At 47.0% G+C, this 23,526-nt stretch overlaps 1 protein-coding gene across 1 annotated transcript in view; it reads left to right on the top strand.

Annotated features, from left to right (window-relative positions):
- The first annotated feature begins 218 nt into the window (after positions 1-218).
- The window catches only part of DGL1 (dolichyl-diphosphooligosaccharide-protein glycosyltransferase 48kDa subunit family protein), a 59,976-nt gene continuing 36,668 nt past the window's right edge, over positions 219-23,526 (top strand). The window contains exons 1-2 of the mRNA XM_086519943.1: positions 219-454; positions 529-639. Coding sequence (XP_086376069.1) covers positions 289-454; positions 529-639 — 277 coding nt within the window. The 5' untranslated portion in view covers positions 219-288. The remainder of the gene's footprint in view (positions 455-528; positions 640-23,526) is intronic.

Raw genomic sequence — 23,526 nt, 5'->3', positions numbered from 1 at the left:
CTGCTGGAGAGGCACCGCATACCTAGCTAGGTACGATTGGGGGCATCTTTTATGACCTAAGTGATGATGTCACACCGCCTTGTGGTCCCCTGTCCCCAATCGTACCTAGCTAGGTATGGGGTGCCTCCCTCAGAGAGGTTCATTGATGTTGAGGTAAGTCGGATTGATGTTGAGGTAAGTCAGAATGTGGGAATTATTGTGAGAATTTGTCCAAAACTTCTTTTGAGCTAGAGAGTTCCAGCGTTCAAGAGAGCTATGCAATGACAGGTGCTTAACTCCCTCTCTGCCATGGCCCGCCGTCTCGAAGCTCCTCTGATCTTTGTCGCGGTACTCCTCGCAGCTCCTTTCTCTCTCTGCCTCTCCCCTGATCGCTCACTGCACCCGCGCCTTCTGGTGTTGGTCGATGATGTAGCTGTCAAGTCCTCTCATTCTCTTTTCTTCAATTCTCTAGCAGGTGAAATCTTCTTCTTCCTCGCACACCAAATGCACATGCAATCCTGTGTCACACGATTCATTTCTGGTTTGCAGATCGCGGATATAAGCTGGACTTCAAGCTTGCTTCGGATCCATCGTTAGCTTTGAAAAGCTATGGAGAATATTTGTTTGATGGACTCATTCTCTTCGCCCCTTCCACTGAACGTGAGTGCTTGATGTTATCATCGTGATGTCATGGCACCCAGAAAGTCACACGGAATAGGATTACTACATATATCTTAAGAAATAGCTTGATCTTTTGAGCAACCAATAAGAGTTCAGAGTTAAATGATCTCTAAGATCGGTCATGTCATGCCTTGGTTGTAGCCTGTGGCGTGTGTCTTGGCAGTGTTCTAGTCATGGCATCTTGGGTTAGTATTTATGGCACCCTATTGTGGGCTAATTTTCTGTTTTTTTATATTCAACCGCCCTGCAGAAGATGTCCCCAATTCATTTTAATTGAACATTTCTTTGAAAGTGAATGAGAAAAGTTTAGAAACCTTAGTAGGAAAATACTTTGAGGAATGAAAGATCTTGTATGAAAATGAGTGAACTTGAGGATGTGGAAAGTGAAGTGTGTGGAAGAGATGAAAGGTGAAAAGTTGCTCTAGGATATGGAAAGTCAAATAGTGTAGTGTAGAGGAGATGGACTGAGGAGTCTCATTTGTCTATAAATAGAGGAGATGAAATGAGGAGCCTGGTTCATCTATAAAAGAGAAGCCTTACATGTGATTATTCAGCACCCCCCACCGTCCCTCGCGTGTTTGTGTGTGTGTCTATATATTCATATACATACATAAGATGCATTTCTCCCCTCAAGTCAGCCCCATAAAGCCCTCCATTAGTAGGAAAAGCATCCCTCAATCAATGGAATCCCTACAAACCTCAGTTTACCCACAAAAGTTTCTTGTGTCTAGACGCTTTGTAAGAGAGCATTATAACAAGCTATTGGTTAGTTATTCATATTTATTGTCACCATTTTGGCTCACTCTTATAAGTGTCTTGAATATTAATCAAGTGATGTCATTTGCACTATATGAATGCAACTCTAATCAATGTTAGACTTGCACCACCCTTCAGCTTCACATAGGTCTAGGGCATACTTGTATGGCTGGTGTGACGCCCCAGAATCTGGGTGCGTCGGGTTGAGGTGCGTGGTGGGCGCGTTCGCTTTCAAAAGGGGCCCGGCTCGGGCGGAGGGGTGTTTTTTCTTCAAGGGCCTGGCTCGGACGGGACCGGCTCAGGTGGGGGTGTTTATTCAAGGGGTCCTGGCGCAGACGGCACCGGCTCAGGAGGGCCCGGCTCGGACGGGACCGGCTCGGGTCGAGGTGTTGCTTCAAGGGGTCCTGGCGTGGACGGCCCCGGCTCGGACGGGACCGGCTCGGGTCGAGTTGCCTTCACGGGGGCCCGGCTCGGACGGGGCCGGCTCGGGTGTGGTTGCGTTCCATGGGTCGACGGCCGTGTTGCGTTTCGCGGGTCTTGCGTTCCGGGTCCCTAGCCCCACGTAGCCTCAGGCTCCGCCGCACTCACGGAGGGTCATAGCGTGCCCCGGGGAGCCTTGCGTGGAGTCCCCACGGTGCGCGAGTGCGTGGAGTGAGGCTAGCGTGTCTAGGTGGGGGGTCCCCTCCCGTGGCCGTTCTCGGGAGGCTCATACCCCTTATATACACCCTCGGTTGAAGAGAGTTCGACGCCCTCGTCGAACGTGGGGAGAAGAGAGCTTGGCTATGCATGAGGCCAAGGGACTAAGGGGTGCATATAAGTGCAAAGTGAGCAAAACTGTTCCCAAATGCAAGTAGGTAGGCATGCTTTGTTTTTGTCATTTTTGAAAATGAAGGTGTGTGTGTATTTTTGGATTTTTGGCAGAAGGCTGAAAATGGATGCTTTGAATACCCAAGTAGAATTCCGCATACTTGTGTATTCCCCGAATAGGTAACCCAGTGTGCGCGGAGCCACTTGCTGCGTTGGCCTGCGCGGAGGCTTCTTGAAAGCCGAGTTGGAAGGAGAGTCCGTCGCAATGCAGCACTTGCGAAGTTGGTCCCTGTTTGGACGTCATTTGGAGGGCTAGCTCGGGGCCCTGTGGTCTCTTTGTAGACTTGAGTGGGTCTTCAGCTCAGCATGAGCCACAAAAGTGGCCGGGGCGCGACGAACACAGTTGGATTGGTCCGTCGCGTTTTTGGTTGTTCCTGTTTTTGATATAAAGAGCCCTGTCTGGCTCGCATCTTTCCTTTTTGTGTTGGAGGTGCCCGGCTCGGATCGGGGCCGGCGCGGGTCACGGGTGACGGCCCGGGGTTTGGACGCGTCACGGGGATGGAGGACGTGGGTTGCTTTTCCTGGAGCTCTTTCACCGAATTTTGACGACCCGACCCGGGAGGTTGGGTTGGGGCCGTCGTGAGGAACGTGCGCGTCGGGCACGAGGGTCTGCAGCTCTTTGCCTGGAGCTCTGGACGGAACCTGGAGCTCTGATACCAAGTGTGACGCCCCAGAATCTGGGCGCGTCGGATTGAGGTTGCGGAGAGGTGGGGGGCGTGGTTTTCCTTTGCTCTGATACCAAATGTGACGCCCCAGAATCTGGGCGCATCGGGTTGAGGTGCGTGGTGGGCGCGCTCGCTTTCAAAAGGGGCCCGGCTCGGACGGGACCGGCTCGGGCGGAGGGGTGTTTTTTCTTCAAGGGCCTGGCTCGGACGGGACCGGCTCAGGTTGGGGTGTTTCTTCAAGGGGTCCTGGCGCGGACGGTACCGGCTCAGGAGGGCCCGGCTCGGACGGGATCGGCTCGGGTCGAGGTGTTGCTTCAAGGGGTCCTGGCGCGGACGGCCCCGGCTCGGACGGGACCGGCTCGGGTCGAGTTGCCTTCACGGGGGCCCGGCTCGGACGGGGCCGGCTCGGGCGTGGTTGCGTTCCATGGGTTGACGGCCGTGTTGCGTTTCGCGGGTCTTGCGTTCCGGGTCCCTAGCCCCACGTAGCCTCAGGCTCCGCCGCACTCACGGAGGGTCATAGCGTGCCCCGGGGAACCTTGTGTGGAGTCCCCACGGTGCGCGAGTGCGTGGAGTGAGGCTAGCGTGTCTAGGTGGGGGGTCCCCTCCTGTGGCCGTTCTCGGGAGGCTCATACCCCTTATAGCTGGTATGTCTCCGGGCTGGCCACCCATAGTCTAGGTAGTACCTGGTCCGGCGGCCCGAGTTTGGGGCGAGCCTCCCACTTTGTCTGGGCGCCCTCATATATTTCATTTTTCTGTTGGGTCGTGGGAATTTTTATCAGGCCTTGCCCTACCTCCCCTTTGGCACCTATATATGGGGCCAGGGGGGCACGCACTTCCGCATCTCTCTCTCTCTCCCTCTGTCTCTCGCGCTTCCGCACACGCGCACACTCACATGGTATCAGCAGCGAGCTTTCCATGATCTTTGACACCAGGCGCATTATCATCTGCATTCGGTTCTTCTCCCAGGAGTCAAAACAGCCAGCCTTTTCAGCATGAAGGGGTGGCGCCATCTTTTGGACTGCATCCATCACGAAGGCATGCTCAGCCATCTGTGTTTTTGCTTCTTCCACACCTGGCAATCATTCATTTGCAGCCAGCACTGGCCTTTTCAAGCCTTTTCGTCGCAAAAAACCCCCTCCATCAGCGTTTTTGCTGCCTTCTGCGTTTTTTGGTGGAGCATCTAGCGTTTTTGGGGGGCTGCCCTTGCGTTTTCAGGCTGGGGCAGATCTGCGTTTTCAGGTTAAGAGGGGGAGCGCTGGGCTTCACAACCCCGGATCTTGCATCCACCAACCCGACTTGGCATCTAGTGCCTTGCCGGCCAAAATCCTCTTCGTTTACCTCAGATTTCAGGCATATACACCTGCTGTTTTCTCCGTTTTTAGCCCTTCGACGGCTGTGCACACAGATAAAATCTCCCTACACCCTCTGCACCGCTCTGGACCATGCCGGGAGCGTACGAGCACGTTGAAAATTGTTGGACAGCAGTGTTTTCATCACCTCGCAATTGCGTTTTTGGGTGGATACAAGCCACATGGCTTGTGTTTTTCACCTAGGATGAAGTTACCTCCTGCCAGGACACCATCCGGTGGTGGTCCGTGCGGTCTCTCAATGACTGCTGTAGTACACGGTATCTTCGACATCCGCTTGATCGTACACGGGCGTACGATCCTTGGGAGATCGATTCATTCGAGCCGTCATTCAGCGGTTGCGCACACGTGAGGGAGTGGTGACTTGTGGTTTGCTATGGATACACCTATGCATTCATCAGAGGAGTTCACACGAGATATGGCCATGCTCATGGCATATGGGATTTTGACATTCCCAGAGAAGACACCACCATCTTGGGTGGACAGGCACTTACCACTTGACCTCGACACGTCAGATTACTCACTAACACAGAAGCATCTACATGGACTTAGGGAGAGGATCTTGCATCTCTTCTTGGACAGGTTCATTGCTTGGATCTACAACATGGAGTGGGACTTTGGTGCTTTGGTCTCTCTTGGAGAGTTTACCCGCAAGATGCGGGAGATCAGGCATCCCACGACTACATCCGGAGTCACCCGGAGCTTGGCTTGGATGGTAGTGCAGTTGCTCTACTACACTCTTGATCATTTGGATTGCTACCTTTAGAGTTGCTTACACTCACCCTCGGTAACCTTACAGCAGACTTCTTATCCCCCAACTTGGGGCTGTAGGCCACTCCCAACTCATTCACATTGAGAGCCACACTGAGGTGCGGTTTGATGGCGTTGGCGCGGATTTTGTTTTGGTTGACACTGAAGGATTGGAGGCAAAAGATACAGGCAAGACGGCGTGGATAGATTGGTCTGGCCTTTCCTCTTCTCAGAGGATCTTCACAGCGCAGATTGCTCAGTTTGGCTTCCCTTCTTCATACAGGATGATTACGGTGCAGATAGGTTGGTGTGACCACACCTCTTCTCAGAGGCCCTTCACAGCGTAGACTGTTGAGTCTGGCTTTCCCCTCATCTTGGATTACCCTACCTACTGACAAGACACCATCCGGTGATGGTCCGTGTGGTCTATCGTTGATTGTTGCAGCTTACGATAGTTTCTATAGTGCAGACTGCTTAGTCTGGCTTTCCTTGATTCGGAGGACGTTTACGGCGTAGATTGCTATATCTGGCCTTCCTAGAGTTTTTCACAGCCTTGCCACCTGGCCATAATGGGTTATAGGTTTATGCATTGATAGGCTTCCGGTCTTTCTCATGACGGTTCCTGGGCTTCCCTATTTGCTCCTAACAGTTTGACTACAGACACCGCATATCCTATTGGGCAAGACACTTGCAGGTCTATTTGTGAGGATTAGTGGTGCTAATCTTATAATTAAGACTAAAACTTCATACGTAAGATCAAACTGAGACTCAAGAGACGAGAACACCGATGTTTGATTGATTGAATGAATGTTTGAAAACTGAGTACAATAGGCTCCTTATATAGGAGACGAAGAGACATAAATGAAAAGACACGGTCGTCTCTTCATGGGACCAAAAGAAACATATCATGTAGGTCGCATGGAGCTAATCAACGACTCTCTATGCGCAAGAATTGTGGAAATGGGCACCACAATTGTGTCCACATTGTGGTTGGAAGAGGAATGTGTATAGGGAAAGCTCATGGTTGTATTTGTAGGGGAAGCAAGATCTAATGTAATTAAACTTGCGATGTTGAGACTCGCATTGTTATCACTCCATGCCCACAAGAAGAAAGAGACGTATATCGGAGAAAAGTTTGTCTCATCTTAGCATTGGGCCGCCCATCCAATACCAAAAATTGAATGGACTCAAATATCTTGAATTTGATTTTATGTGATTATCAACGAAGTACTCAATTGTGTAAAACAAGCAGCACGTCTCTAGCCCAATTTTGTAACATAGTTTAGCTTAGACTAAGAGGTGCTCAACACTTAAATAGCTTTATCATTCTCTACCTAGTTGATGCCTATAGCTTACTCAATTTTTTGCATGCAACTTTTCAGTAGTCCCAAACATGGATACTCCCATTCAAATTTGCATGTATGTTACCATTACATCTTTTAGAGGGGTTGTTTTGACCGTCTTCTTTTATCCTTCTGCATTAGACACTACCTTATACTCAGCTAAGACCTTCCCACAATTGCAAGTAAAGACACGACGATTCCTCATGTAAAGGAACTTTAGGAGTGTGATGAGACCAACAATAGGCCTTGCCAATTTTTAGCAAAATCATTGGGAGTGATTCTTGCAGCATTGGATGATAATTTCATCCACCATACAAATGGTGCTACCACATCATTGAAACCTTACAAAGTTTTGAAGAGACTTTTTGGGCTGAAAATCACTTCATTTAGTTTGATATGCAAGAAGACGACATATCTAGCCCAACTAATAAGCTCAAATCTATATCCATTTACTTGATGCACGTTGAGTGTTCTATTTAGAAGCATGATCATGAAGACTACTACCAAATTGCCACTATGCTAAAGGAATATGATAAAGTTAAAAGACACCACCAATTCTCTTCACGAGATAAGGAAGAAGAAGAATGCAACCATCAAGAAAGACCATGAAGACAATGGAGCTTATTTTCCTTCATCTAGCAAATTCGATAAGTGCCGTGAATATGACAAGGCAGGACATTTAGCTAAAGATAGCTTCACCAGAAACCTTTGCACCCATTGAGGCAAGACAAACCACCCATGATCTAAATACTATTTGAAGGATGAGAGAGAACTCCATGTGAAAGAGCCCTTCAAAATACATTTATGGTAGTGATGATGAACTTAGCCATATCTTATGAAGGCTGGCGTGTAGTCTACCTTCCAATGTTCTAAAGTAGCACGTGGTTTTGGATAGCATTGCTGTCATCAATACATTCATCCATATGTTTTGCTCACCTTCTAGTTGAGGGAAGGGCAAATAACAAAAGAATGATAGGGAAAGGTTGTTGGAGTTGAACCCTCTTTTTCTCGAGCCTTTATGGCCATAGTTACATGGGACGGCGGGGGCGGGGTCGGGGTCGGGGTCGAGGTCGAGGTCGGGAACGGGGACGGGGACGGGGACGGGGACGGCAAAGGTCAGGAAACGGGGACGGGGGTCGGGACGGCAAAAAAAAATTTAAAGTTTTTTTGGCATTTTTTGACCTATACACATGCCACACACATAGAGCATCACTTTGACCACAAATTTACACTAAATAGACCAAAGAACATGAGTCATCTAGACGCAAATGTGCTAATAAAACATCGAGAAATGAGGACCCAAAGGGTGGCTTTTATAGCCATTGGGGTGCTTCAAAGTTCAAACATATGTCTATTAGAGAGAAACTAGCCTCTAGAAATGATCAGGTTTTCAAATTTTAAAAAAAGTCCCCTTGTCACCAGCGTGTGACTACTATCTATCCTTTTTGTTGATTTCTTTCTTATTATCTATTTACTTTCACTTTTTGGAAACACCCCTCGGGAAATCTAACTGCCCTGCATTGCATAGCTAGTGTGGAACTGTCCAGAGGGAGTCCAGGCCTGAGGGCAAGAGAGCACTAAGGTTGGACAAGGACTATGGTTAGCCAAGTGGGGTCATTGACTAGCCAAAGTGGAATCCTTTGCTACAGAGGCTACATTTCAGTTTTGGATGTGGCCACAGTGTACAAAGAGGGTCGGATGACCTAGAAAGATATAATGGCAGCATCTCCTAAAATTTAGGGAACTGCTATTTTGGGACCTGAAAATGTCTTCGCGTCATTACGTGCAGTTTGACATGGGGATCATTTTGTTACTCTGTGGCCAAGTCAACAGAGGCTGCAGGTGAGATATTTTTAGACCCGAGGGTCTAAAGCGGGAAAATGCACAAATGAGTGACACTTGGCACTTTGAGGCCAGTTTACTACTTATAGAGAAGGCAAAAACGTGATTTATAGTTGGGAGGCTCATTTTGCAAGTCTCTGTCACAGGTTAAGAGCTATGGAGTGCTTGCTTTCCCTCTTATGCACAGTGCGGTGCCAGGAGTGATGCCCTGCACGCTACGCACTGCCCTCTCTCTCCCCTTTGGCAGTATGTTATGCCCCTCTAGTGGGCTCTTCATTTGACCAATGTACAGTTGTGTGGGTTCATGCGCGATTGCCGAGGCAAGAGCCTCTTGCACAGGTACTGGATTAGCTAGCGGCTAATCCCCCCGCAGGTACAGGTGAATTCGGAGAGGTTTCACGCCAGAAATCTCGTCCGATTCAAAGGGCAAGTAGCCCTACAGGTGCGGGAGCTCGAGGACTTGCTAGGGATGCGACCGGCACGCGAAACGGAGCCCGAAACAGTGAATTACAGCCTGCTGTGTATTTTTGCAGGTTTAGGGTTTTGGCCCTAAACGGACCCTAATACCCCCAGGAGGTTCGGGGACGCAAGGGGACCGCTGTACAGGCGATCTGGCGCATTTTCAGGGCTGAAAACAGAGAATTCAGCGTGCTGCAGATTCTCGCCAGGTTTTGCAAAGTGCCCGTATGCGTCGGGAAAGTCAGTCAATGCGTGGGAATACTGACCGTGAAGGGTTCTAGTACAGTTATGCTGCCGAAATCGGGCTGGAACAGTGGAAATTCAGCCGAGTTTGTGCGGGGCAGCTTGTAGGAACCACAGCGTTTATTCCCTCTTTTGAACAATAAAGAAATACCGAAAGGGGCGCCTAAGTTAGGGGCCAATCTGGTGTCCGTCTACTCATACAGGTGCAATCTAGCAGCCTGTATCCCTCTCCCCTTTGTTGTGTCTTGAAAGTACAGGTAAAATAGACGACTAATAATGGGTGAAAGCTAAATCAAGGTTTAAAGTAAAGTCTACCGCCCTTTTTGGATTGAACAGGCCGGTTTCATGGTTCCATCGACGGGATTAAATCACTTTTTTCCATAGAAGTGAGCCTTGGTCAGTTTTGGGCTTGAAGACACAGGGGATCATAGACGAGACACAGGGAATTGTAATTATGGCTGACAGACCAGATGATGTGACTGAAGAGGTTTCCTCTTCACAGGGTCAACAGACACATGAAGTGGGTGAGTCCTCAAGACCACCACAGACTGATGATGATATATTCAGGACCCAGTTGGCTACTGCTGTGGCTATGTTCACACAAGTAATGCAGAACCCAAGGTTTTTAGCCTTTCTGCAACCTCCTGTTCCGTCTCAGCAAGTTGGGTCACTGGATCATATTCAAAAGCCTGTTAAGGCTCGAGCACAGGTGATTCATACCGCACAGTCAATGGAAACACCTGTACACTTGACGGAGAACATGCAGTCTCCACAACGTATGCCTAAGGTGCAAGAACAGGTGGCTGAGATGCCAGTTTTTCAAGCTGTACCAGTTCAGCCCGCCACCTTTCAGCAGCCTATAGCTGGTTCTAATGGGCAGGGAAGCAACTTACAGGCTATGCAACAGGTCTTCCCACCACCTTCAGTACACCCTGGCTATTTTGGAGGTGGATCCGTATTCCAAAGCATGGCTGGTCATGCACCTGGAAATCAGTTTTATACGCCAGGAACAGTGTTTGCGGGTGCTCAAACGATGATGCCTAACCCCATGTACAGTGTCATGGGTATGCAACCAGGGTTTCAAAGCACTCAGGGACAATTTGGGATGCCACAAGCAAATTTTGGTATGGCTGGAATTACAAATCAGCAGCCAAATATGGCATTTCCAGGTCAAGTTAATAGCGGCCAAGGAACACAGATGAACCTTAATAGTGTTCCCATGTTTCAGTCACTTCCATATGACAATTTAACGCCGCTGGAGAGGCCAACTCCGTACAAAGAAGGTGGCAAAGGAGTGTCATTTACGACCTTTACAGGGTTTGATGACAGGAAGAAGGCTCTTTCATTCCTCCAGCAGTTTGACAAGGCCTATGCAGGGGGAAACTTTACAGAGGCTTCATAGGTCCGCAAGGCAGCCACTTTCTTGACAGGGAATGCGGGACAATGGTGGACAACTTTATTGCTTCAAGGGCAAGCTCCGTCCACATGGATTTACTTCAAGCAGATTTTTGCAGCAGCATGGTTATCTGATGATTTCGAAGCAGATGTCATGACAGAATGGCACCAGCTTAATGCTGCCACTTGCAGAAATCTGGATGATTACAATCGGAAGTTTTGGAAAGCTCTACTTCCAGTAACTTCCTATAGGTTTGTGCCATTGACAGAACAGATTGAAAAATACTGTTGTGGCCTACCTAAAGGATTGAGAAAGTACTGTACGAAGACAAAAGTCACTACTTTGACGCAGCTCATCGAGGTAGCAAACACTGGCAATGGTTTGCTCAAGGGAGAAGATTGTGAATTTAACACTGGCGTCAAGGCAGGATCAGGCAAGAAAAATTCAGCCAAGAAGCACGTTCCCAATGAGGCTCCTAAAGGGACTCAGGAGTCGGCCAACGCAGGGAAAGACAAAGCTACGGCTGAATCAGAAAAAGGACCAACAAAGAAATGGAAAAGACGTTTTCCTCGCAAGTCAGAAGAGCAAAAGAAGGTCCTGAGGACAGAGAACAAATGCTTTATATGTGAGCAGCCTGGCCACATTGCTTACAACTGTCCTACAAAGAAAAGGCCAGCTGATTCTGAAGACAAGGAGGACAGGAAGGGAAAGAAGCCCATGGCTGGTCTAGTGCCAGATATGGTGGGCGACAAGCCAAATTCAGATGCAAGTGAGCTTTGCAGAGCATGGGGAAAGGTTAGGGATCAAACAGTGCTTATCTTCTTTGATCCAGGTGCCAAAGCCAACTTTATTTCCCCAGAATTGGCTTCAAAGTTGGGAATCAGACCTGAAGAGATGGGGTATACAGCAGAGGCAGGTTTGGCATGTCCTGGCCATACAGAGGCTGTGACACCCATCATTGGAAAGTTGCGTCTACATATCCAGTCCTATGTAGATGCTGAAGAATTTTACATCATGCCACTGGACGGATGTGATGTGTTGTTAGGTATTCCTTGGTTGTTTCGTGTACAGGGAATCATGGATGCCTACAACAAAAAGATCACTGTACAGAGCAGGGGAAAGACTCACATTCTGGATGTAAGGCTTAAAGGGGAGTCTATTCCTACTGTATCAGCTTCTGCTATTGCTTCTGTAATGAAAAAGCATCTTTCTGCGTACTTGGTTTTTGCACGTGAAGTGTCAGATTGTGATGAATCAAATTTATCTGTGCTAGATAAAGAAAGGTCAATGTTTTTACAACAGTATAGTGACTGTTTTTCCGATTCATTACCGTCTCAATTACCGCCAGAGAGACCCGAGGACCATGCGATAGATTTGGTGCCAGGCTGTAGCCCACCAAATAAGCCTCCGTACAGGGTTAGTGCGGCTCAGCAGAAAGAGATAATGGGCCAAGTACAGGAGTTGTTAGAAAAGGGGCTGATTCAGCCCAGTTCATCTCCATTCTGTTCTCCAGTATTGTTGGTGCAGAAAAAAGATGGCTCATGGCGTATGTGCATCGACTACCGTGCACTGAACAAGAATACCATCAAGAATAGGTTCCCTATACCTAGAATTGATGATATTATGGACAAATTAGAAGGAGCAGCTATGTTTAGCAGGATAGATCTAAAGAGTGGGTATCATCAGATCCGCATTAGATCAGAGGATGTGCACAAGACTGCTTTTAGAACAACGTTTGGCCTTTACGAATTTTTAGTGATGCCCTTTGGTCTCACAAATGCTCCTGCTACGTTCAATAGGATGATGGACAGAATTTTCCGTCCACACCAGCAGTTTGTTGGTACATTCTTTGATGACATGATAGTCTACTCAAAGAATGAAGAGGAGCATAGGCATCACTTGGCCATTGTGTTCAAAGAGCTACGCAGTCATAGGTTGCTCATCAATGCAAAGAAAAGTGAGTTTTTTCTGGAAGAGATTCACTTTCTGGGACACATTGTCTCAAAGGACGGTGTCAGAATGGATCCTGCAAAAGTCGAAGCGATCAAGTCATGGCCAAATTTGAAGACGGTGCATGATGTCCGAAGCTTTTTGGGACTATGCTCCTATTACAGAAGGTTTATCCGAAATTTCGCTGAGATTGCTTCACCTTTACATGCTCTTCAAAAGAAAGCAGTCACCTTTAGATGGACACAGAAAGAGATTTCAGCTTTTAATCTCTTAAAGGAAAAGATGACTTCCGATCCAGTCATTGTGTTGCCGGATCTTAGGAAGTCATTTGTGGTCCAGTGTGATGCCTGCGGTAGTAGCATTGGTGCAGTGCTAATGCAAGATGGCAGGGTAGTAGCCTATGAGAGCAGAATTTTGCAAGGGCCAGAGATGACCATGCAGGTCTATGAGAAAGAGTTACTGGCTGTGATTCATGCGCTCTTAAGTTGGAAACACTACCTGCTAGGTGCAGATTTCGTTGTCCAAACGGACCATCAGACCTTGCGATACTTCTTGACACAAACAAAGTTATCTGAGAAGCATATGCGATGGGCAAATATCTTGTCCATGTTCCATTTTCAGATTGTGCATGTGGAAGGCAAGAAGAACGTTGTGGCCGATGCCTTGTCAAGGAAGCCACAAATTTCAGCTGTGTCGATTCCTTATCATCATGAACTTGATGATATGAGAGAACAGTATGCAAATGATGAAGATTTTGCAAGGGTCTTCGAGCAACTAATGGATGGACAACGTCATGAACACTATCTTCTTAAAGACGGGTTCATGATGATGCATGGCAGATTGTGTGTCACAAAGCCATTGCGACGCAAAGTTATGGAAGAGAGTCATGTCCCAGCGTATGCAGGGCATCGTGGTATCGATGCTACAGTTAAAGCGGTAGAGACATTCTTCTATTGGCCTACATTGAGAAGGGATGTGGATGCCTTTGTGCGAGAATGCCTAATATGCCAAAAGGTCAAGTTTGACAGGCAAAAGGCACCAGGGTTATTGCAACCACTACCTATTCCAGATAAACCATGGGAAAGTATTGCTATGGATTTTATCTTTGATCTTCCGAGAACGCAGACAGGAAATGATGGTATTTGGACCATTATTTGCAGATTCAGCAAACAGGCTCATTTTATTCCTGTCAGGAAGAAGATAAAGCCAGATCAGATGGCACGCTTGTTTATGAGCAATATTTTCAAGTATCATGGCATGCCACAGTCGATTATTAGCGACCGTGATCCACGCATGACTAGTTTGTTCTGGAAAGGCTTGTTTGAGAATATGGGCACCACGCTCAAATTCTCTTCGTCATTTCATCCTCAAACAGATGGACAGTCAGAAGAGGCAAATTCTACTGTCCTAGATCTGCTGAAGTGCTATGTGTCAGAGCATAAAGGAAAGTGGGAGCAGTATTTGCCATTGGTGGAGTATGCATACAATAATACAGTGCATTCATCAACTGGCAAGGCACCTTTTGAGATAGTTGAAGGTGGCAAGAAAGTTCCTCCCATACTGCATACAAAGGACAAGATATTTGAAGCAGATAAGTATGTTCAAGACATGGATGAAATGTACAAGAAGGTCAAAGTGGCCTTAGAAAGGACTCAGGCAAAGCAAAAGAAAGCAGCTGATCGTCACCGTCGTGAAGTGGTATATTCACTTGGTGATTGGGTGCTTCTACGGTTTGAAAAGGCAAGGTTAAAGAAGATGAAGGGCAAGGAAAGACTGTTTCCAAAGCTCAGCATGCGTTACTATGGGCCTTTTCAAGTATGCGACATAATCAGTGATGTTGCATATAGGCTGAAATTGCCTGACAGTTGGAAGATTCACAATGCGTTTCATGTGAGTCTTCTCAGACCCTATGTGGGTGATGTGCCAGAAGATATACTAGCTGAAGATCAACCGGAAGTCGAGGAACTTGACGAGATCTTGGTCCCTGAACAGATTTTGGCACACAAAGAAAGGAAAGTGAAAGGCAAGGTTGCTAGGCGTTACTTGGTAAAGTTCATAAACTATCCACCAATGGATGCTAAGTGGATGGAAGAAGGTGAACTTGCAGAGTCACCAACTGTGTTATCACTTTACCTGGAAGCCTTCGATTTGCAACCTACCTTGACCCCTTGAGTTTCAAAGCTAAATGGATTGTCAGTGTGACAATGGCTTTTGAAACAAATGATGTACATGGTATTTAAAGTGAGCTCAAATCAAATACCTGTTACATGAATGTTAGAGCTGTACAGATTGTCAGTTTGGCAATTGCTCTTATGGAATGTCCAAAAGTTTGGTTAGTGCTATAGAAGTGAGTATTTCTTGTCAGTCTGTCAAGGATACAGTGATTGCTTCTATTAAAGAGTACATGTGTAACTGCATTCTTAAACTGTCGGTTTGGGTATGCTCGAAAGTGTTACGGGATCCAACGTGTACTAGAAGACAGTGGCAAAATGTGCAGCTACCATTTTGTCATTGGAAAGTTAGTGACTCAAAGCAATGGCAGAGTGCGAAGCTACCACTATGTCATTGGAACAGGGTTCACACGCAGGCAATACATGAGTCGACGAGGTGTTGAATACACCAGGGTTGACAATGAGCATGTATGTGTCGTATATGTGTCGACATGTGTTGAATACATCAGTGTTGACAGTAAGCATGGACGACATAGATGCAAACGAGGACGTTTGAGATTTCAAGAGGGGGGTATGTCACCAGCGTGTGACTACTATCTATCCTTTTTGTTGATTTCTTTCTTATTATCTATTTACTTTCACTTTTTGGAAACACCCCTCGGGAAATCTAACTGCCCTGCATTGCATAGCTAGTGTGGAACTGTCCAGAGGGAGTCCAGGCCTGAGGGCAAGAGAGCACTAAGGTTGGACAAGGACTATGGTTAGCCAAGTGGGGTCATTGACTAGCCAAAGTGGAATCCTTTGCTACAGAGGCTACATTTCAGTTTTGGATGTGGCCACAGTGTACAAAGAGGGTCGGATGACCTAGAAAGATATAATGGCAGCATCTCCTAAAATTTAGGGAACTGCTATTTTGGGACCTGAAAATGTCTTCGCGTCATTACGTGCAGTTTGACATGGGGATCATTTTGTTACTCTGTGGCCAAGTCAACAGAGGCTGCAGGTGAGATATTTTTAGACCCGAGGGTCTAAAGCGGGAAAATGCACAAATGAGTGACACTTGGCACTTTGAGGCCAGTTTACTACTTATAGAGAAGGCAAAAACGTGATTTATAGTTGGGAGGCTCATTTTGCAAGTCTCTGTCACAGGTTAAGAGCTATGGAGTGCTTGCTTTCCCTCTTATGCACAGTGCGGTGCCAGGAGTGATGCCCTGCACGCTACGCACTGCCCTCTCTCTCCCCTTTGGCAGTATGTTATGCCCCTCTAGTGGGCTCTTCATTTGACCAATGTACAGTTGTGTGGGTTCATGCGCGATTGCCGAGGCAAGAGCCTCTTGCACAGGTACTGGATTAGCTAGCGGCTAATCCCCCCGCAGGTACAGGTGAATTCGGAGAGGTTTCACGCCAGAAATCTCGTCCGATTCAAAGGGCAAGTAGCCCTACAGGTGCGGGAGCTCGAGGACTTGCTAGGGATGCGACCGGCACGCGAAACGGAGCCCGAAACAGTGAATTACAGCCTGCTGTGTATTTTTGCAGGTTTAGGGTTTTGGCCCTAAACGGACCCTAATACCCCCAGGAGGTTCGGGGACGCAAGGGGACCGCTGTACAGGCGATCTGGCGCATTTTCAGGGCTGAAAACAGAGAATTCAGCGTGCTGCAGATTCTCGCCAGGTTTTGCAAAGTGCCCGTATGCGTCGGGAAAGTCAGTCAATGCGTGGGAATACTGACCGTGAAGGGTTCTAGTACAGTTATGCTGCCGAAATCGGGCTGGAACAGTGGAAATTCAGCCGAGTTTGTGCGGGGCAGCTTGTAGGAACCACAGCGTTTATTCCCTCTTTTGAACAATAAAGAAATACCGAAAGGGGCGCCTAAGTTAGGGGCCAATCTGGTGTCCGTCTACTCATACAGGTGCAATCTAGCAGCCTGTATCCCTCTCCCCTTTGTTGTGTCTTGAAAGTACAGGTAAAATAGACGACTAATAATGGGTGAAAGCTAAATCAAGGTTTAAAGTAAAGTCTACCGCCCTTTTTGGATTGAACAGGCCGGTTTCACCCCTCCCATCCCCTGCCGTCCCCTCCCGTCCCCGGGACGTTTTGCCTACGTTTCCACTTGGCAGCCATTTTTCCGTCCGTCCCCTGTCGTCCCCATCCGTCCCCGTCCCGGAAATGGGCGTCCCCCGTTCCTAGGGTCTGTCCCCTCCGTCCCCTGTAACTATGTTTATGGCACCCACCATATTGTAAGTGGTGCTCGAGATGGTGACGAAGATATCTCCCAGCTGTCACAAAGAACAAAATTAGCACACTTGAGAAAGCAAAAAAGACCTGCCTTAGGCAGCGAAGAGAGGACCGGGCATGAAAATCCGCATGGGTAGGTTCGAACGCCTTGTGAATAACGCACCGGAATTTATCCCAAGAAGGGGTGAACATTAGCAACCCGTCGTTCCCACCAAAGAAATGCTGTCCTTGAGTAGAGAACTAGCAAGTGCAACTTTTTTGCTCTCTACTAAGTCTGTGTTGGACAAGTAGACCTCCATTTAGAATAGCCATTGGTCTAACACGCGCTTGTCGTGGCGACCATTATAAGGCTCAGGCAGTTTAACATCAAGCTTCTTCTTTTGTGCAACATTAAAAATTTAATGAAGTAATTGAAGTTCACGATTGTCTACCTCATCTTTTGGATTTGGTTCCACTGAGGCTTCATTAGTCATCTGAGAAGTTGTAGGACGACTTCGAGAAGTGTTTTGCGTTTGCATCTGATCCAAGCGAGTGTGAAGTGATGCGAGGCTTGTGGAAAGTGTAGCCATCTGCCCCTTGATGAGAGTAAGGGATTGACCTTCGCCGTCTTTGAGAAGTCCGCATGGTTACGCCTCAACGGGAACTCGATTAGGTGGAGGAGCAGGTTCTGGTTCTGGAGTCGGGGAATCGGGAATACTTATCACTTTGGGTGCAAGGGAGGTTTTCCAAGAGAACAATGTTTGGAATCTCGTCTATATACGAGAGAAATGGAACGGGCACATCTTAAGTCGTTCGTGGCCATGGCTACAAAGTATCCCTTTTGCGGCGAGAGCACACAAGGCCAGCGCTGGAGGGAGAGGCAGGGGAAGAAGCATTTGGAAATTGACATCGCTGGCTGGTCTTCATACTTTTGTTTCTACTTAAATTTAATTGAAGGGCTACTGTCACATGGGGGTTAAAAATTATAAGGGTGTTGTTCACATTGGCTTTAAATTCGGGGCTAATTTGGGGGAAGGCCGGCCAAGTTTTTTTGTGGTCACTTTAATAATTCCAAATCGTAAGTGGGCTGCCAGCATAAAAGTCCAGCATAAAAAATGTCCAGCGTTAAAGAAAAGAAGGATGTGCTGCTGGTTTGGACACGTAAAATAGTCAGTGTGATACTTTGACGATTCAACCTGACGTTGACGCTTCAGCCCAGCAGGTGACGCTTCAGCAGTGCTGCTTCAGTCCAGGTGATGCTTCAGGCCAGCAGAGGTAGAAAAGATGAACCAAGGTCATACCCCCTCGGAAAGGGTGCGACCATTCGCAGGAGAAGTGGCCGATCGCGAGGACCTTTTGTTAGAAAGGGTGCAATCACGGAGAAACGAAAGGGTGCATAATTTTGCCGGGTACATTGCACACACTCATGGCTGTCCCGTTCTGTTTATGTTATTTTTATATTTGTAGAATTAAATCGGTTACCTCATACGCGTAGTCAAAGTGCACCATTGTTTTGTTGCAGTCATAGGTGAGGGTTGCGGGTAGGGTCGGCAATGGCGAGGGTAGGTAGACGCCATGTCCAGAGGCCCGGGAAAAATTTTGCTCTGATTACACTATGAGGATTAGTGGTGCTAATCCTATAATTAAGACTAAAACTTCATACTTAAGATCAAACCGAGACTCAAGAGACGAGAACAATGATGTTTATTGATTGAATGAATGCTTGAAAACTGAGTACAATAGCTTCTTATATAGGAGATGAAGAGACACAAATGAAAAGACGGGTTTCATGGTGAAGAGACATGACTTTAAATGTAAAGACACATCCTTTCGGCGAAGAGTTGCAACCATCGGATGAAGAGTCGCAACCGTAGAGCGAAGAGGTGTGACCAATCGTCGAAGGAGTGTGGCTTTTGGCGAAGAGGTATGTCTCTTGAGTGAAGTGTCGTGACCATCCAAGCGTAGGGGTTGTCCTTGGCATGACACTGTGCGTATCTGCAACTAGGAGTAGATGTAATACCGTAACATAGTCACAATCGTGACATTCCTTGGCATGACACTTTGCGTATCTGCAACTAGGATTAGATGTAATACTGTAACATAGTCACAATCCTGACACTATTGGCACTTCTTTCACAACAAGGAGTTGTTTTCCCACTCAGTTCAGGACCTTCACGCAGTATCTTCACATTGTATCGATGGAGTATAGCAGTTTGCTACACTGCTCGTGGTGACACTTTGCCATGGAGATTTCTTGTCGGTCGGGACACCCCAGACTGCTGCTACACTCTCGGAGTTCGCCGGAGTATTGTCCTTCAGTGGACTGGCAGCAGACATCTTCATCATTTGCCTCACATCTTTGGCTTCACGCGGTTTGTTCAACATTCGGTGCTGAGAGGGGGTGTTACTTACACCACTCTCTTGCTTCACATAGGTCTAGGGCATACTTGTACGGCTAGTATGTCTCCGGGCTGGCCACCCATAGTCTAGGTAGTATCTGGTCCGGCCGCCCACTTTGTCCGGGCGCCCTCATATATTTCATTTTTCTGTTGGGTCGTGGGGATTTTTATCAAACCTTGCCCTACCTCCCCATGGGCACCTATATATGGGGCCGGGGGGGTACCCACTTCCACATTCTCTCTCTCTCACACACACACTCTTCCGCGCACGCGCACGCGCGCGCGCGCACACACACACACACACACACACACTCTCTCACACGTAATTCCTAACATCGCGAGCTTCTGATCTTCCCTTCTGTACATATCTTGATTCATTTGTTTGAGAGTGAGAGAGAGAGAGAGAGAGAGAGAGAGAGAGAGAGAGAGAGAGAGAGAGAGAGAGAGAGAGAGAGAGAGAGAGAGAGAGAGAGAGAGAGAGAGAGAGAGATTATAGTTGGGGGAGTGGAAGATCATTGATTGGGCCATTTGGGATTCTGGACCAGCATGATCTATGCTTTTTTGGGTGTGAGGCAGAGACTCTTACCAGCATATTAGATGGCCGAGCAGTTTGATATCGATAGGGAGTGAACCAAAGGGTAGTTGAGATAGAGGCGGCGCCGGCTATACCTATTATTGTTATGCATGAGCATGTAGGTTGTTGGGCTTTGATAAGAAGGGGATTCCCATCTTAGTTAAGCACCTCCGACTACTTTTTATTGTGGCTCCTTGATAGGACGGTTTTGTTCACATCCGCATTCTTTTTAGTGAGGAGATTCAGGCCCCATTTACCACACTTTGCTTGGTAACCGGTTAGATTAGTTGGTACCAAGAGGAAGAGAAGAGACACCGTGTAGATCCTTATTTTCTTGCAACGTTATTTTTTGGCCATGGAGGCTGCATCTTGCTAGCTATGGATATGGAAGGGAGACCGATCTTTCAGCTTTATTGGGATCCAGGGGAGTGGCAATGGTAGTGGCCTATGATAGAGCAGAGAGAGCAGCCTACTTGGGTTGCAGAGTTGGTTAATGGAGGGTCTTTCATATGCATACTTGAGAGAGTTCTGGTGAGCACTCTGGACCTGCATAGAGCTCGTCGGATCTCTTATTTCCTATGGCTGCTAGTCCAGGGTGGATGGGTTGCTTCCATGGGACATGATTCTACATGCACCAGATGTATACTTCAGAATTTTGAGTCCCCCAGTCATTGCTTATGAATCTGCCCTGCCTCCTATGCCATTTCGAGAGTGTGCACACTTTTGTTGAGCAGATCTGGTGTACAATTTGGCTTTGTTAATTGGGGTGAAGTGTCTTGGCTCATGCACCTCCTTGAGAGCATTTGTTTTATGAGAATTCTGTTACTGAACCGATGCTCATGCTCACAACAAATGGATATTGTCGAGGCACTTTGAGTACAATCTTGGTGTTAGTGAGACAAAAGATCTAGAGTCCAGAGATGATATATTTGCATGATAGTGAGCATCACCTTGTGGAATGCTTGGAAGGCTTGTTGCCTACGCGTTCTCAGTTTGACACTGTTAGGTGCAGCGGAATGAATGTTGTATTTTCTCAAGATTAGTGATCTTTATTGCTCAAGGTTCCTTTTAGTTCTTAGGGAAAGAGAGAGCTTTCCGTCTTGTAGAGTGCTGTGGTCACGAACAAAGTGAGTGGATATTGTGCGTGCAAGTGAATGAGACTGAGAGAAGGAGAGAGAAGAGATACGACACCGAGAGGTTGTAAAACCCTCCTCCGAAGGCCCCACTCTCGTCGGCGAGAGTGGTCTATTCTTTGATTGCACAAAGGTGTACAATGCGTATGCAATGGACTATGCAACTTGGTCTATGCCGCCGCCGACGCCGACGACGACGACGACGACGACGACGACGATGACGATGACGATGACGACGATGGCTGAAATCTGAGATCTTCTAATCACTGAATTTCGGGACTGTTTCGGTGGCTGAAAATGACTGTTTTGGCTGCGTTTTCTTGGCTGAAAAATGAGGTTTCTTAGGGCTGAAAATTGATGGTCTTTACGGGCTGAATCTGCTACACTTTAGGTGAATAATGCCGGTCTTAATTTGCTGCTGAAATCCAAAAACGCCAGGGGCTGAAATTGGTCCTTCTGTCGCCGGGGTTCTGCAAATGCAAAAACGCTAGGCTGATCTGCTGTGTCGTGATGACGTCGGGGCTGATCTGCTGTGCAAAAATCGCCAGGGCTGATCTGATGCAAAAACGCTAGGTCTTCTGTGGAGAAAACGCCAGAGTAGTCGCGGGGGTCCCCGCCGAAAGCGACTCAAAGTCTTCTGAATCTCCTTTCTTGCTTCAACTTCGTCTAGAGTCCTGCTTCTTCTGTCTTCAAGAATCTCCATGGCTGAAAATTCCTGAAAGCATCTCCAACACAAAACCATGAACATACCCATTTCATGTGAAGTGAAGGAAAAAAATATTGTCTTCTCTAAAGACTGTGTATGCAATGTAGATGAACATAGAGACGGAATGACAACCCGTTCATCAAACACATGCAAACAATGCGATCGAATCTTTTTTGTTTGATCGAAATCAATCAACTGTGGCAAATCACAATGGAAATGCCCATGCTTGGTGCTCATACTATCATGTGCTCGTTCGGAAACTATGTCATGCCAAGGAAGCGACATGGAATGTGACTTCCTGACATACAAACTGTTCAACTTTTCCTGAACAATCCGCATACATGCGTGCTCATCCATGAGAGAAACGTGCTCAACATACAATATGTCATGCCTAGGAAAAGGGATCACATAACGATGCTGACTAAAATACAGGAAACCTTCACGAATGAAACACTCGAATAATGCGTTCGTATCAATCATGTGAACACATAATACTTCCTGTGATGGTGCTTTGGACCAAGGCTCGAGAGCCAAGATTGGTTCGTCCTGAATGATCGAATCGTCCTGTGGGGGTTCTTTGGACCTCGACTCGAAAGCCAAGATCGATTCTTGGTGATTGATCGAATCTACAACGAGGTTAGCTTCGCTAGAAAAAGCATCAACTAACACATCATCCTTGTGAACAATCACTTCATCTTCATGCAGCATATCATGCTTGTGAGAAATCACATCTTGATCATGCAAATCATCATGCTCGTGAGAAATCACATCTTGATCATGCAAATCATCATACTTGTCATTGGCATCCAAATCATCATGCTTAGCAATATCATTCAAATCATCATGCTTATCTTTGTCATCCAAATCATCATGCTTGTCATTCAAATCATCATCATGCTTCACACAATCATGCAAATCCTGTGTATCATGCGATGGAGAAGAAGAGACTGAGAGAGTCTCCTTTTCCCGAATCCTTTCAATCTTGTCCTACATATTAGCAATGAGAGATGGAGAAGGAGAAGTATCCACTCCATGAAAGACAGTAGGAGAATCACTTTTGGCATTGAGAGTTAAAGTGCTAGCCTCCCAATCCACGAGAGGGTTGATTTCACGAAACCATTTCATGCCTAAAATCATATCACATCTTGAGAAAGGAGAAACAGCAAATCTTCTAGTGAAGGCAGTCTCTTGAATTGCAAACAACACATCAAGGCACTCCTTCGTGATGAGAGCGTCCATACCAGGACGAAAGCCAGAGATCTCGATAGGAGACCTCGGACTAACTTCAAGGCGGGCTATCTCAACAAGAGGGGCTGATCACATCATGCATACTACTCGGGTCAAACAATATGACAAAACGGTGCCCTGACGTACGACCATAACATTTGATGAGAGAATCATCAATAGGAGGGTCCTGAGAAACTGTGGGCACAATCGTGTTATCATACATTGCATTGACAGATGTAGTGGGTGCTGTGGGTTCTTTAGATTCATTCGATTCAAGCTTATGACATGTTCTTTTTATGTGACTCTTAATGTGACAATGAAAACAACGACCTTCCTTAGAATAAGTGCTTTGTTCTTCCGAAGTGATGTAACCTCCTACAATTCCTTGTGCTACCTTTTCATCTGGAGTAAGCTTAGGTTTAGCAATTGTGTTAGCCTTACCCTTAGATTCATTGGAAGAATTCTTTGATGAGAGACTGTTGGTAGATTGGTTAGAAGAGTTATCATTCTTACCATTCTTACCGTTCTGAGGAGTCTGCGAGGTATTTGTGGAAGTCTTGTTCTCCTTAGGCTTTCCTTTGTTGTGCTTCATCTTCTATGCGAGAGCAATCGCTACCGCCTTGTTGAGATCGATTGGATCAAATACCTCGACATCGTACTTGATATACTCGTCCAATCCAAATAGAAAAGCCTCTTTGCGTTCATCATCCGACATGCGAAGTTGGGTACCTAGCTGCAAAACACGATTAGAAAAAGACATAACCGGCATACCATTTTGCTTGAGAGCTCGCCAATCGTCCTTCAA

The sequence above is a fragment of the Adiantum capillus-veneris genome, chromosome 9 (genome assembly GCF_014529385.1).
Source record: "Adiantum capillus-veneris isolate H3 chromosome 9, ASM1452938v2, whole genome shotgun sequence".
NCBI classification, from domain to species: domain Eukaryota; kingdom Viridiplantae; phylum Streptophyta; class Polypodiopsida; order Polypodiales; family Pteridaceae; genus Adiantum; species Adiantum capillus-veneris.
The sequence above is the reverse complement of the archived record's forward strand: the minus strand, read 5'-3'. Positions and strand labels throughout refer to the sequence as shown.